General features: G+C 49.8%; 1 protein-coding gene across 1 annotated transcript in view; it reads left to right on the top strand.

The window, feature by feature from the left end:
• B4galt5 (beta-1,4-galactosyltransferase 5) overlaps positions 1–11,496 on the top strand; it is a 71,758-nt gene that overhangs the window by 43,473 nt on the left and 16,789 nt on the right. The window contains exon 2 of the mRNA XM_015479453.2: positions 10,054–10,188. Within this exon, the coding sequence (XP_015334939.1) occupies positions 10,071–10,188 (118 nt within the window). The 5' untranslated portion in view covers positions 10,054–10,070. The remainder of the gene's footprint in view (positions 1–10,053; positions 10,189–11,496) is intronic.

Raw genomic sequence — 11,496 nt, 5'->3', positions numbered from 1 at the left:
CGCGCCGCGGCCACCTGCATTTTCTTATACAGAGTAATGGGTTTCGTTATGGCATATTTATACATAAAATAACATTCTTTGATGGTATGCAGTCCCCTGCCTGTCCCCTGCCTTCTTCTGTAGACTCCTTGTTATTTTCATGTCATCTCTTTAATCCAAGGTTCCACACATGAGGGAAAATGTGTAATTGTCTTTCTGGAAGAAAGACAATTCTCAGTTAAGTGGTTGCCGTACGTTCTCAGTTAAGTGGTTGCCGTAGGTTACTCAGTCGGTTCATTTTTGTTTAGACAACTTTTCCACATCTTGTCTCATACACAGCTTAACAACGCACAGGTAATAGACCCCCAGGTCACTGGAAATGTTTACACAGTACTTCACAGCTGTTCACTTTACCGTTTGGCTTTTGGTTTTAGTGGGAATAACAGCATGGAGAATAACTAAAGATTGACTCTGGATTTCTGTCTGAAATGGGAAGGACTGGGAAAGTAAAAGATCAAATTGAGTTTCTCTCCCCAAATAATTCTTTTGGGGAGGTATTAGGTATTGAATCCAGGGGTGCTTAAGCACTGAACCACATCTCCATCCCTTTTTATTTTTTATTTTGAGACAGGGTCTCACTGAATTGCTTAGGGTCTCAATAAGTTGCTGAGGCTGGCTTGGAACTTGCGATCCTCCTTCCTCACCCCCTGAATTGCTGGGATTACAGGTGTGCCACCATGCCTGGGCCCCAAAATAAGTTTTGAGATCATTTTCTCTGTTGATATGTGTACTACCCCACCCCCAGTTTTCTTTAACCACTTTTTATGTGAAAATAGACACAGGTGCTCCAAAACATTTGAATAGATGTGACAATGTTGCCAAAAAATTCCTTTCATCTTAAAATAAGAAAGCTGTATTTGTTTCTTAAATGTGTGCCACCCTGTGCTCACAACCTTGGACCTCAGCATCTCCTGGTGCCTGCTACGAGCGTCCAGTATTTTAAATAGATTTGAAATGCCGACATTCATGATCCCCATTAGAGCTTCAAATTTAGAAAATTTCATAAACCTTATAAAATGTGTGGGATGCATCATGCCATCATGAGTATTGGCACCACTGCTGAAGTGGAGTATTGGAAACCGGTTACACCTGAGATGTACACAGTAAGGATCCAGATGAAGGTGGGGGGGTCCGTGGGGAACCTAGCTGAGGGCTAGGTGTCGAGCCCCTGGGACACTTCCAGTGAGGTTGCTGAAGACATGGGCTCTGGACAAAAGACTGCTGAGAAATCTCTGCTCCAGATGTCAGTGACTTCCTCAGACCTCAGTTCCTCGTCTCTAAAATGGGGTAACCACCTGCCTATCCGTTACCGTGCAGATGAAGTGAGATGACACACAGGGATCTGGGAACAGCACATAAATACTCAAATAAGTGCATTAATATTTTCGTAGGAATCCATTTCTTCATAAGCAGAACGAGTGGATTCATGTTTTCAAAACACCTGATGGGTATAGAGCAGGTGATCTCAGATTGAGGGTAGAGTTCAATTATTTTTTAGGTTCTGATACTATAGTGACACAGCCACACAGTGTGCATAACAGCTGAATTCACAGTAGCTAAACTGTGGAACCAGCCTAGATGCCCATCAATCCATGAAGGGTAAGAAACTGTGGCATATAGACACAATGGACTATTACTCAGCATTAAAAGAGAATAAAATTGTGGCATTCGTAGGTAAATGGATGGAGTTGGAGAAGATTATGCTAAATGATGTAAGCCAATCCCCCAAAACTAAAGGCTGAATGTTTTCTCTGATTAGTGGATGCTGACCTATGATGGGGTGGGGGGTCATGTCATGGGAAGAATGGAGGAACTTTGGATTGGACAAAGGGAGGGTGAAAAGGGGTAATGGGGGTAGGAAAGATGGTGGAATGAGGTGGTCATCATCGCCTTAGGTACACGTATGATTGCATGAAAGGTACGTGTCTACACTATGTACAACCAGAGAATTGAAATGTTGCGTTCCATTTGTGTACGATGAATTGAAATGCATTCTGTTGTCATGTACAACTAAGTAGAACAAATAAAAATAATACATAAATAATTAGGTAGCACAGGTTTTACAGATACCCTAATATGCAAGCAAATAAATAAATAAATAAATAGATAGATAAATAGATAAATAAAATCTGTGCCTAGGGGTGTACCTGAGTGGCAGAGTGCTTGCCTAGCACATGTGAGGCACTGGGTTCCATCCTCAACACTCCATAAAAATAAATGAATAAAATAAAGGTGTTGTGTCCATCTACAACTTAAGAAAAAATAATGTTTGTTCTTTTGACTCGCTTCTTTTGACACACTTTGTTTTCCCTTTTTTGCAGTCCGGGGGTTGAACTCACACACAGTAGGCAAGCACCCTGCCCGAGCGCCTCCCCCCTTCCTAGTTCCTGTTGTGTCCTGGGGACATGCTTCTCACCTGGGAAGGGCACGCTGTGAGAGTGGCCATGAGCCCCCTGCCCGTTTCCTTCTGTTGAGTCCCCTTTGCTTCTGTTCTCTGTTTTCTTCCCCGTCCTTAATTTTACTTTGAAAGCATGTGAATGAGGTATAACCACGTATTCAGAGATCGGCTCCAGTGTTTTCCTAAAACTCCCACATTGTTGTCTGGAGGGGGTGTTGAGAGCAGAGAAATGTGATGAGTGAGCCGAGGGAAAGGACGCAGCCTGTGCCGCCTGCCAGGGATGGGGATGCTAAGCAGCTCCCTGCTGGCTCTGCAGCCCTCACTGGCCACCCTCTCTGCCTAGCATGAGGGTGTCCATGGCTTCACTCCTCCTGCCCACCTCTTCAGGATTCTGAAGACGTGCTTTCTTCCTGCTGCTTCATGTAGACAGAAAGGACAGACTGGCACAGTTTGGGTGCCCAGCTTAGAGTAACCAAAGCCTCACTTATTCATCTAGGAGGCTTGGGTCTGGACAGTTCAGTCCATAATCATCTGGAGCTCCAGATTTTGACTAGGGCTGAATTTACTTGTTTGATTGATTTCTACTAGTCGGTCCCCTTGAATTGAAGTGCAGTCTTGGCCCACATCTTCCATGCCAGGGCTTTGAGAATGAATTTCACACCCCAAGTGCAGCATATGAAGCCTTTTGTAGTCTGGATGCTCCTGCTCTAGCCGCACCATAGGTGCCCTTCATGGTGACCGTGCTGGGCTGACTTTAGTTGCTCAGGTGTGTTTTCTGCCTGTGCCTGAAAGTCTTCGTTTCTGCTCTTCCTTTCCTGTGTTAGGGCTCTTCCTTCAAGACCCCACCCCCACCCCCACTCCAGGAGGATTTTCCTGGCCCTCGCGATGTGACAGATGTGACTGGAGGCCAGGCCTCCTTGTTAGCCTTTTCCAAGATGACCCCTGGGACTGTTCAGGTCGTTTTCCCTGGAGTGAAGGGCAGTCCTGGCACGTAACACCTATGTGATGACTCTTGGTGACCGTGTGCTTGAGACAGTTAGAAGGGCTTGTCACCAGTCTCTGTGACTGGGGTTCTGTGTCTGTTGTGAGGATGTGGGAAATCATGAGGGGTCTTTGCTAAGCAAGTTCGGGGAACCTTGGCTCTCCACATTCTCCCCTTAAGCAACCTGAGCTCTAGGTCAGCTCTGAGTCTGGCAGACTTAACCTGGCAGTTGCAACAGATTTAATTAACAACAACTGTTTCTTTCAGAAAAGAAATGGCAGCCTCACAGGCAGAGAGACTAGTGGTGATTATGCAAACACCCCTCACCTGCATCTGCCACTTGCTAGAATTTTGCCACATTCCATGTGGCTCCACAGACACCTGAACCCCCTGCTTGCATGTGCACATTTTTCTAACCATTTGGAAGTAAAGTTGTAGATATCTGATGCTAGCCCCCTACACACTTAAATATGCTCCTCCTAAGAAGAGGACACTCTGCATGACCACGGCGCTGTGATCACTCAAGAACCCGAGGTGGGCTCGGTGTTGTCCATGTTGAGGTTTCTTCCCCTTGTCTCAGTGTGCCTTTCGCCCTTCCTGTTTCCTGTTCATGGTTTAATCAGAGTTCATGTGCTGCATTGGGTATGTCTCTTAATCTAGAACGGTTCCAGTACTTTTATGTGATGCCCCACATTTTGGAATTCTCTTCTGATCTCCTCTGAAATAGGCTAGCAGGACCACTGGGTAGGAGGAGCCGGCTCCTCTTACTTGCCTGTGTTAGGAGGTGCAACCTGAGGATGCTGGGGTGCCTGGGTCGGGACCCTTGGGCGTGGGGGAGGGGTGAAGGTGGCTGCTACTCGTCCTGCCTTTTGATCTGGGTTCTGGTTACCTAGGCATATCCATGCCTAGGTATGAGCTGGGACCTTGGTGAGGGGTCAGCGAGCGCCCGCCTTTGCAGCGTTACACTTCCTTGCGTGATTAGCATGTGATACGTGGGGTGAGGCATGGGGCTGTGTTGTGGTTGCCTCCCTCCAGTTGGCCTTTCCCTTTCCCCTGAGGGTTTAGCAGCCCTGAGCCCTTGAGATCCATGCCAGGGGGTGACTCAAGTGAGGCTTCAGACACCAGACCTGCCAGAGTCCTCCCGGATCCTTAGGGGTGTTTTTTTGTTGTTGTTTGTTTTGAACAGGGGATTGAACCCAGAGGCCTTAACTGCTAAGCTATAGGGCCTCACTGAGTTGCTGAGGCTGGCTTTGAACTTGTGATCCTCCTGCCTCAGCCTCCTGAGTGGCTGGGATTACAGACAGGGCCACTGCCCAGCCCTTGGTGATTCTTTTTGTCCTTCAAGTGTACTCCATTAAGGATGTCGTGTCTGAGTGCTGTGTTCACAAGTTACTTGAGTTGTTTTCTGTGGGCCCTGTTTTTCTTCCTGGTAATTCGTTCATGGATTTCCTCATTTTTTGGTGACTATTATTGACGTATAATGTACGTATTAAACCTGTGTGAGTAAGTGAGCAGCTTGATGGATCTTTACAGCTTGGACATGCCTAGGTAACCGGAACCCAGGTCCAAAGGCAGGACGAGTAGCAGCCACCTTCACCCGTCCCCACGCCCAAGGCGGGGCCCTCCGTGGGCACGTGGGTTGGGGAGCTGCTCTCAGACGATGCGCACACCCATCCCACCACACATGGCTTTGGTGTCTGGCTTTGCTCCACGTGACGTGTGGAAGCCCTCCCGTGGTCCCAGCTCTCTCCTGTTGCTGTGCAGTAGTCCCCAGATGGGGGCAGGTCACTGGTGAGCCTCTGGGCCATTTGATGTTCAGGACCCTCCCAACAACTCCGGTCTCCTTTGTGCCCTCGCGCACTCCGCCCGCCGCGAGTCCTTATTCAGCCACTTGCCTTTGGATGAACTTCCAGTTTTTTCTTTTTTTCCCAGGGTTTCCTGTTACAATTAATGTGTGGGAGCAGCAGGGAGCACTTTGGGGAGGAAGCTCATCTCTGGCTCTGCCCAGTGGTGAGGGCGCCGGGCCTTTCCTGGTGCTGGGTTCCGGAGAACGGAGTCTGGCTGTGGGAAATAAAGGCTTCCAGTGCCATCGGTTCTCTCTGGAGTAGGGTGGCGCTGAGGAGAGTCCACTGCCCTGTCCCAGTCATCGCCCTTTATCAGCACATTCACTTGTGAGTGCATCTCACTGTGTGTCCTCGTGTCCCTGGCGCCCTGTTCTGTGTAGCCACCGGGTGCCCTCCTTGTCCCCCTGGAGCTTGTGTCCTAGTGGGAGGCCAGGTAGGCTCGCAGATGTGTGGCCCTCCAGGGGACGCAGGAGCAGGGGCAGTGTGGGGAGGCTCTGGAGGGCGGCTTTCTCCTCAGCCCACCCTGCTGGCCTCCAGGGGGGCTGGCGAGCGAGCGGGGAGTGCGTGACATGCACGCTTAAGTGTCCTGCTTCTTTCTTCCCCTGTCGGGTTCATGATGTCAAATCAGGTGGCTCCTGATTGGGAGAGTCAATTTCATTGTTTTGTGAGGAATTTTTCCAAGTCATGGTCATTTTTAGTGTGTTCAAGGGGACATGTGTCGCCTGATGACAAGATGGAGGCTGGCTGGGATTCTGACGGAGGGGGAGAGTAGGTCTTCCTGTTAGAGTCCTGGGCAAGAGGAGGCAGGCTGCTCTCTTGGCCAGGAGGTAACCTTGGTCCCCTGCCTCCGGTGAGGCCCTGGCCCAAGGCTGCTGCACTGGCCTCTGGGTGTAACCTCAGTGGGGTTGATTTTTCTCAGCTGAACTGTGGTTTTGAGAGCTTCCTCACCTAGACTCAGGAAGAGGTGAGAATTGGTATCTGATGACATGTACAACGCGGGGTCCTCGTCCTGTACTGCGCTCGCAGTTCTGGCCGCAGCCATCCGCTGCCTGCCCCCTGCCTGCCGAGGGAGCTCATCCTGGCGTCCTGGGGCTAGAGCTGCGCACAGTGAGGCAGGTGCCCAGCAGGATGAACAAGCTGGTAAAGGGAAAGCTGGTGTGGGAGGGCACAGAGTTCCTCCTTAGGCCAGAGCCCTGGGCTGAGTCGTAAGGCTTCTGACAGAGACACTGGGAGGCCCTACGTTCATTCTCTACGACCAAGTGGCACAAAACAGAAGGGAGCTTAGCATCTGCTGCTAAGACAGGGGAGTCCGCTTCCACTGATCTCAGTGTGGGTCTGAGGAGCGACTGCTGAATACCTACCTGACCAAGGGGAGGACCCTCTAAAGTCCACTCACAGAAGTACCCCAAACAGAATTTCCCAAAGTGAGCTCTGCAGAGAGCCACTCCATGTCACTGGTTATTATGCAGGAAAAGGTGCTGGGTTGGGAAGTGGCAGGTTAGGTAGCTGAACATTCTGGGAATTTCTGGGCCTTGAGTCACTGTACATTACAAATCTCCAGAAGGGGCCGAGTGGACAGTTCTTTCGCAACAGGTGGAGCAGGGCTCCTAGTGGCTTTCCTTGTTCCTGGGCTCCTCCGAGTGCACCTGGACCACTCTGTCACTGTGGGCGCTGCTTTGTCGAAGGCAGACAGCTGGGCCAGTGTGCAGAAAGAGCAAGGATGGGAGAGGGAGGCAGGTGAGAGGCAGCGGGTGAAGGGGACTGGGAAACACTGTGGCCTGAACCAGGGTAGACTTTTCTTTGCAGATGGTGTGCGGACTGTGTCTGTGTGCATGGAATCCGTCATTTCTGGGGACTGTGGAAGCATGAGAGGATGTTGAGGAGTGTCCTTAAAATCCCAGCTGGTCCCAAGCCTGTGAATTTGTGATTATTTCCTTTTGTTTGATAATATTTACTTCCTCAGTCTTTTTTATTTTTAAGCATTGTACTAGTTCCTGTGGATAATTAGAAAAAGTATTAGCAAGTGTGAATTTATTAGCTGAAGACACAGGAGACACGGGCGGCAAACTCAAGACAAAAGTAAACAAAAGCCAATTTTTGAGATCTGTTTGAGAAATGGAAGAGAACTGGCCTGGTACCAAGGCTTCCTCCAGAACCACGTCAGCTGGGCTTGAGGGGTTAATAGGATGTGCCTGGCAGCAGAGGACAGAGCCCCTGCAGGTCAGCGGCAGCTCAGGGATGAAGATGGAGCCCGGGTGGGCATCTGCATGGCCAGGACTGTGAGGAGGAAAGATCCCTGCAGCCGGGAGGGAGCTGAAGACTTGAGAGCCACGTGGGTCTTGAAACCTGGGAGGGAGGTGGTGACAGTGTAGCTGGGCCAGGCAGTGAAGCAGAGTTAAGAGGGTGGCACACTGGGTCACTCCAGCACCTTCCGTGGCCCTGGTGGCGATGCCTGGAGAACCCAAGGCTGAAAGTAACTGGCGTTAGTTGGGTCATAGTTGCTGGCCTCTTAGGTTAATTTCAAGGATTGAGAAAAAGAATCACACAGTTCAGGACACAATAAATACGGACGATTTTTATTTATTGGGTAACTGAAGTTCCTGGTAGCGGTGGGACAGCAATACGGTATCTGTCCCCCGAGAGCTGGTTATAGGTGCAAGCTCATGGGCCCTGCATACCCAAGGACTCGAGCCTTGCAGGAAACAGGCTTTCCGAAGCTCTGGAGGAGCAGGACAGGCCTGGAGAGGCGTGGGGAGGCCATCCCACAGGAATTCACAGCTGGAGGCACAGGCGAGGGGGGAGGGCTGAAGGGGCTGGGCCCCTGTGGTCTGTGCGCAGGTGGGAGGAGTGGACTCTGCAGGCCCAGCACAGGCTCAGCCGTGCTGCTCGGTGAACACTGTCACTGGTTTAGCAGTCAGTGGGGATGAGGGGAGATTTCAGGGCCACAGCAACATATTACATAGCCCAGATGATAACATAGAACAAAGTTAGAAACTTGGTACGAAGTTGGAATCTTAGGGTCATTGGCTATTCATGGACGGCCGGCCCGCTGCGAGCCAGCACTGTGCTGTATTCTGGAGTTAGAAAATGAGACGTCACTCCTGTTGCTTAGGTTTCGCAGAATTACATGTTGCTTGGGTTTGGAAGCTCTCTTTTTCCTTAGCTTTTTCTAGCCATGATATCTGATCTGTTTTCTGACGGAGTTGGAAAGTAGCGGCGCCTTGGTCAGCTCACAGCACTCTGAGCCATGCCCCACTCCTGACGCTGCACACTGACTTTCTGCTCATAGAGGGGACTTGGAATCTTTGGACGAGCTTGTGTCCATTTCATGTTGGCCTCTGGGGTTTAACACTGGGGAGTTGTGCCCGTCATTGTCCCCAGCCTCACTCCCATCACCACTACCAGCATAGATACCAAACACAGCCGCTTGGAATAAAGTAAATTGACTTTTGAGCGTCATTCATTCATCTGCTCAGTCACCGTTTATTCCCATTATGTCCTGGACACTCTGGTAATAATGATCAGTGTCAGCAGGGTGCTTCTGTCGAAGAGCAGAATTGGTGGCCCAGGCTGCACAGGCTGCCTGGAGGGTCATTCTGCTGAGGCCCGTGCTGCCTGTGGCTAGGCTAGAGTCCGGCCAAATGTTGGGGTGGTTCTACCTTCAGACACAGAGCTTGGATTGTAACTGGCCACCCATGAAGAACACCCCTTCTCCCTGATGAGGGGGAGTGAGTAAATAGAATGCCTGATTGGGAGTGTTTTAAAGCCACACAGTTTCTTGAAAATAGGCGCCCTCATGTTTGAGATGGCAAATGGGGTGCGCGAGTTCCGTTCGACGTGTCTGTGATCTCCTGGTTTTGCAGTCTAGAGAGACTTAAGGGACATCAGGTGGTCACCCTGCAGAGATGACAGTGACAGATTAGGCTGGCTAATCTGAATGCTCATCTGTTCAGTGTATGCCCAGGTGACAAGACCATGCTGCCTGCGCTTTCCCTGTTGCCTCGCACCGTTGTGCTGGTTGGTGGGGACGCAGGGCAGCTGGCATTCAAACCCCACAGGAGGGTGCAGCCTTAGTCTGCCATTTCAGGAGGGTTCACAGGACCAGACCCGGTTCCAGTGTGTGCAGAGGCAGAGGAGTCAGCAGTTTCAGTTCTCTGTGTGGGGCCATCTAGTGTGGAAAAGGTGGCCTTAAAGAGAGCAGAGACCTCTTAAAAATGATTTAATTGACTCATAAGAGTCTTCCTAGGGCTGGGGTTGTAGCTCAGCGGTAGAGCACTTGCCTTGCATGTGTGAAGCCCTGGGTTCGATCCTTGGCACCATGTAAAAATAAATAAATAAAGATATTGTGTCCATCTACAACTAAAAAAAAAATTAAAAAAAAAAAAAAAGTCTTCCTAGCATCACGGTGCTAGGACAGAGATTGGGGCTGGAGACCAGCTTTTCTACAACTGATGAGTATTGACAGAAATTCCCCTGAGCCCTTCCAGGAAATGTTAGTGTCCTGAAAACACTGAATCCAGTGTGGAAAGTAGAGATGTGGCCTTGTCGGGTTTTAGAGCTGAAAGAGGTTTTAAAGGTGCAAAAAGTAAAGAAATCCATGGCTCAGCGGTGGAGCGCTCCCTCACATGTGAGGCCCCGGGTCTGATTCTCAGCACCACATAAAAATAAATAAATAGAATAAAGACATGGTGTTCAATACAACTAAAAAATAAACGTTAAAAAAAAGAGAGAGAGAGAAACCCAAAGTCGCACACTGCTGAGTTCCTGTGCTCTGCGCTCTTGTTCTGCAGTGAACACCTACCTCTTCATGATGCAGGCTCAAGGCATCCTTCTCCGGGACAACGTGCGGACGATAGGTGCCCAGGTGTATGAGCAGGTGGTGCGCAGCGCTTACGCCAAGAGGAACAGCAGCCTGAATGACTCCGGTATGTTCTTAGTAAAAGGGAGTCCTGGGGTGTCTCCTCCCAAGGGGTAAATTGGCTTGAAAATGGGAAAGGGTGCGTTTGAAGGCGAGGCGGGCGGCCTGGCCTCGCTGGCCTCGCTGAGGAGGGGGCGCCTAGCTCACTCCTGCTCACAGGCCTTGAGGGCGAATGGGTGGCTTGTTACCTCTCCTGATGCTTTTCAGGCAGGTAAAGGGCCTTTCAGAATACTCTCAAAGACCCCCTTCCCTGTAGTGGCCACCAGTGTCCTGCAGTAAGCAGGTTAGGGGTCTGCTTGGGACCACGGCAGAGCAGGAGTTCCAGAAGCTACTTGAGGAAATGGTTTTGACTTATTTTCAGGAAACGTGTTTGTCCAGCTGGTGGGAAGGGGAGCTTGATCAGGCTCCTTGGACTCGCTGCATGGCTTAACACTGGGCTTGTTGATCTGTTTTTGAGGTACACGTGGTGGGGAGGGGTCATGTCTGTGTGGTGCTCTGCGGTGTCATAATCTGGCGCTGGTTGCTGAATCAGGAGAGGTGGTCCAGCTCTTTGTCCTCCTGGACCCACTTGAATTTTTACAGCCTGAGACGTCTCCAGCCCCTGTTCACGGGTGCTGTTGTCGAATCTGAACGGATTTCCATTTCATGATGATCATGTGATTTGGGGACAGTTTTCACAAATCACAGTGGCAGAAAGGCAGCTCCTGGAGCAGGTGCAGTGGGTGTGCTGGCTTTCCCTCTGGTCAGGCGTGGCACTCATCTGTGGTCTGGTCTCTGCTGCGTGGTTGGGTCTGGTGTGTGAGCTTCCCTTGCTTAACACACACCTGAAATAACCAGCCTAGGAGACGCTCACTGTGGCTCACCGTCTGGGAGGTCCCAGGCCACGGTCAGCTGGCACCATTGCTTTGGGCCTGTGAGAGGCCGTGTGTCATGGTGGACACTGGGTTTGAATCTCAGCACCACAGCCAAATAAATAAATAAAATAAGAAATTTCATTAACAACTAATACAAATATTTTTTAAAAAGACTGTGCCCATCAAGTTCTTCACCTTTAAGATGAAGCTTTTCCTTTCTTTTTAACTTTTCCAGAAACTGAATACAACAAACCTTACAAAAGGAGGTTTTCCTGTCCAGCCTGGGATGGTTTAAAAAAAAATTAGAAGGGTCTGAGATTTTTACATAAGCACTCAAAATTTGCCTCCTATTTAACCAAGGATAATATGCTTTTCTGTGGCTTCTTAGATTCCATCTAAGCCCAGTTGTTTGTGTATATATATATATATATATATATATATATATATATTTTTTTTTTTTT

The sequence above is a fragment of the Marmota marmota genome, unplaced genomic scaffold, assembly GCF_001458135.2.
Source record: "Marmota marmota marmota unplaced genomic scaffold, marMar, whole genome shotgun sequence".
NCBI classification, from domain to species: Eukaryota; Metazoa; Chordata; class Mammalia; order Rodentia; family Sciuridae; genus Marmota; species Marmota marmota.
Note: the sequence above shows the minus strand (reverse complement) of the source record. Positions and strands in the feature narration are given on the sequence as shown.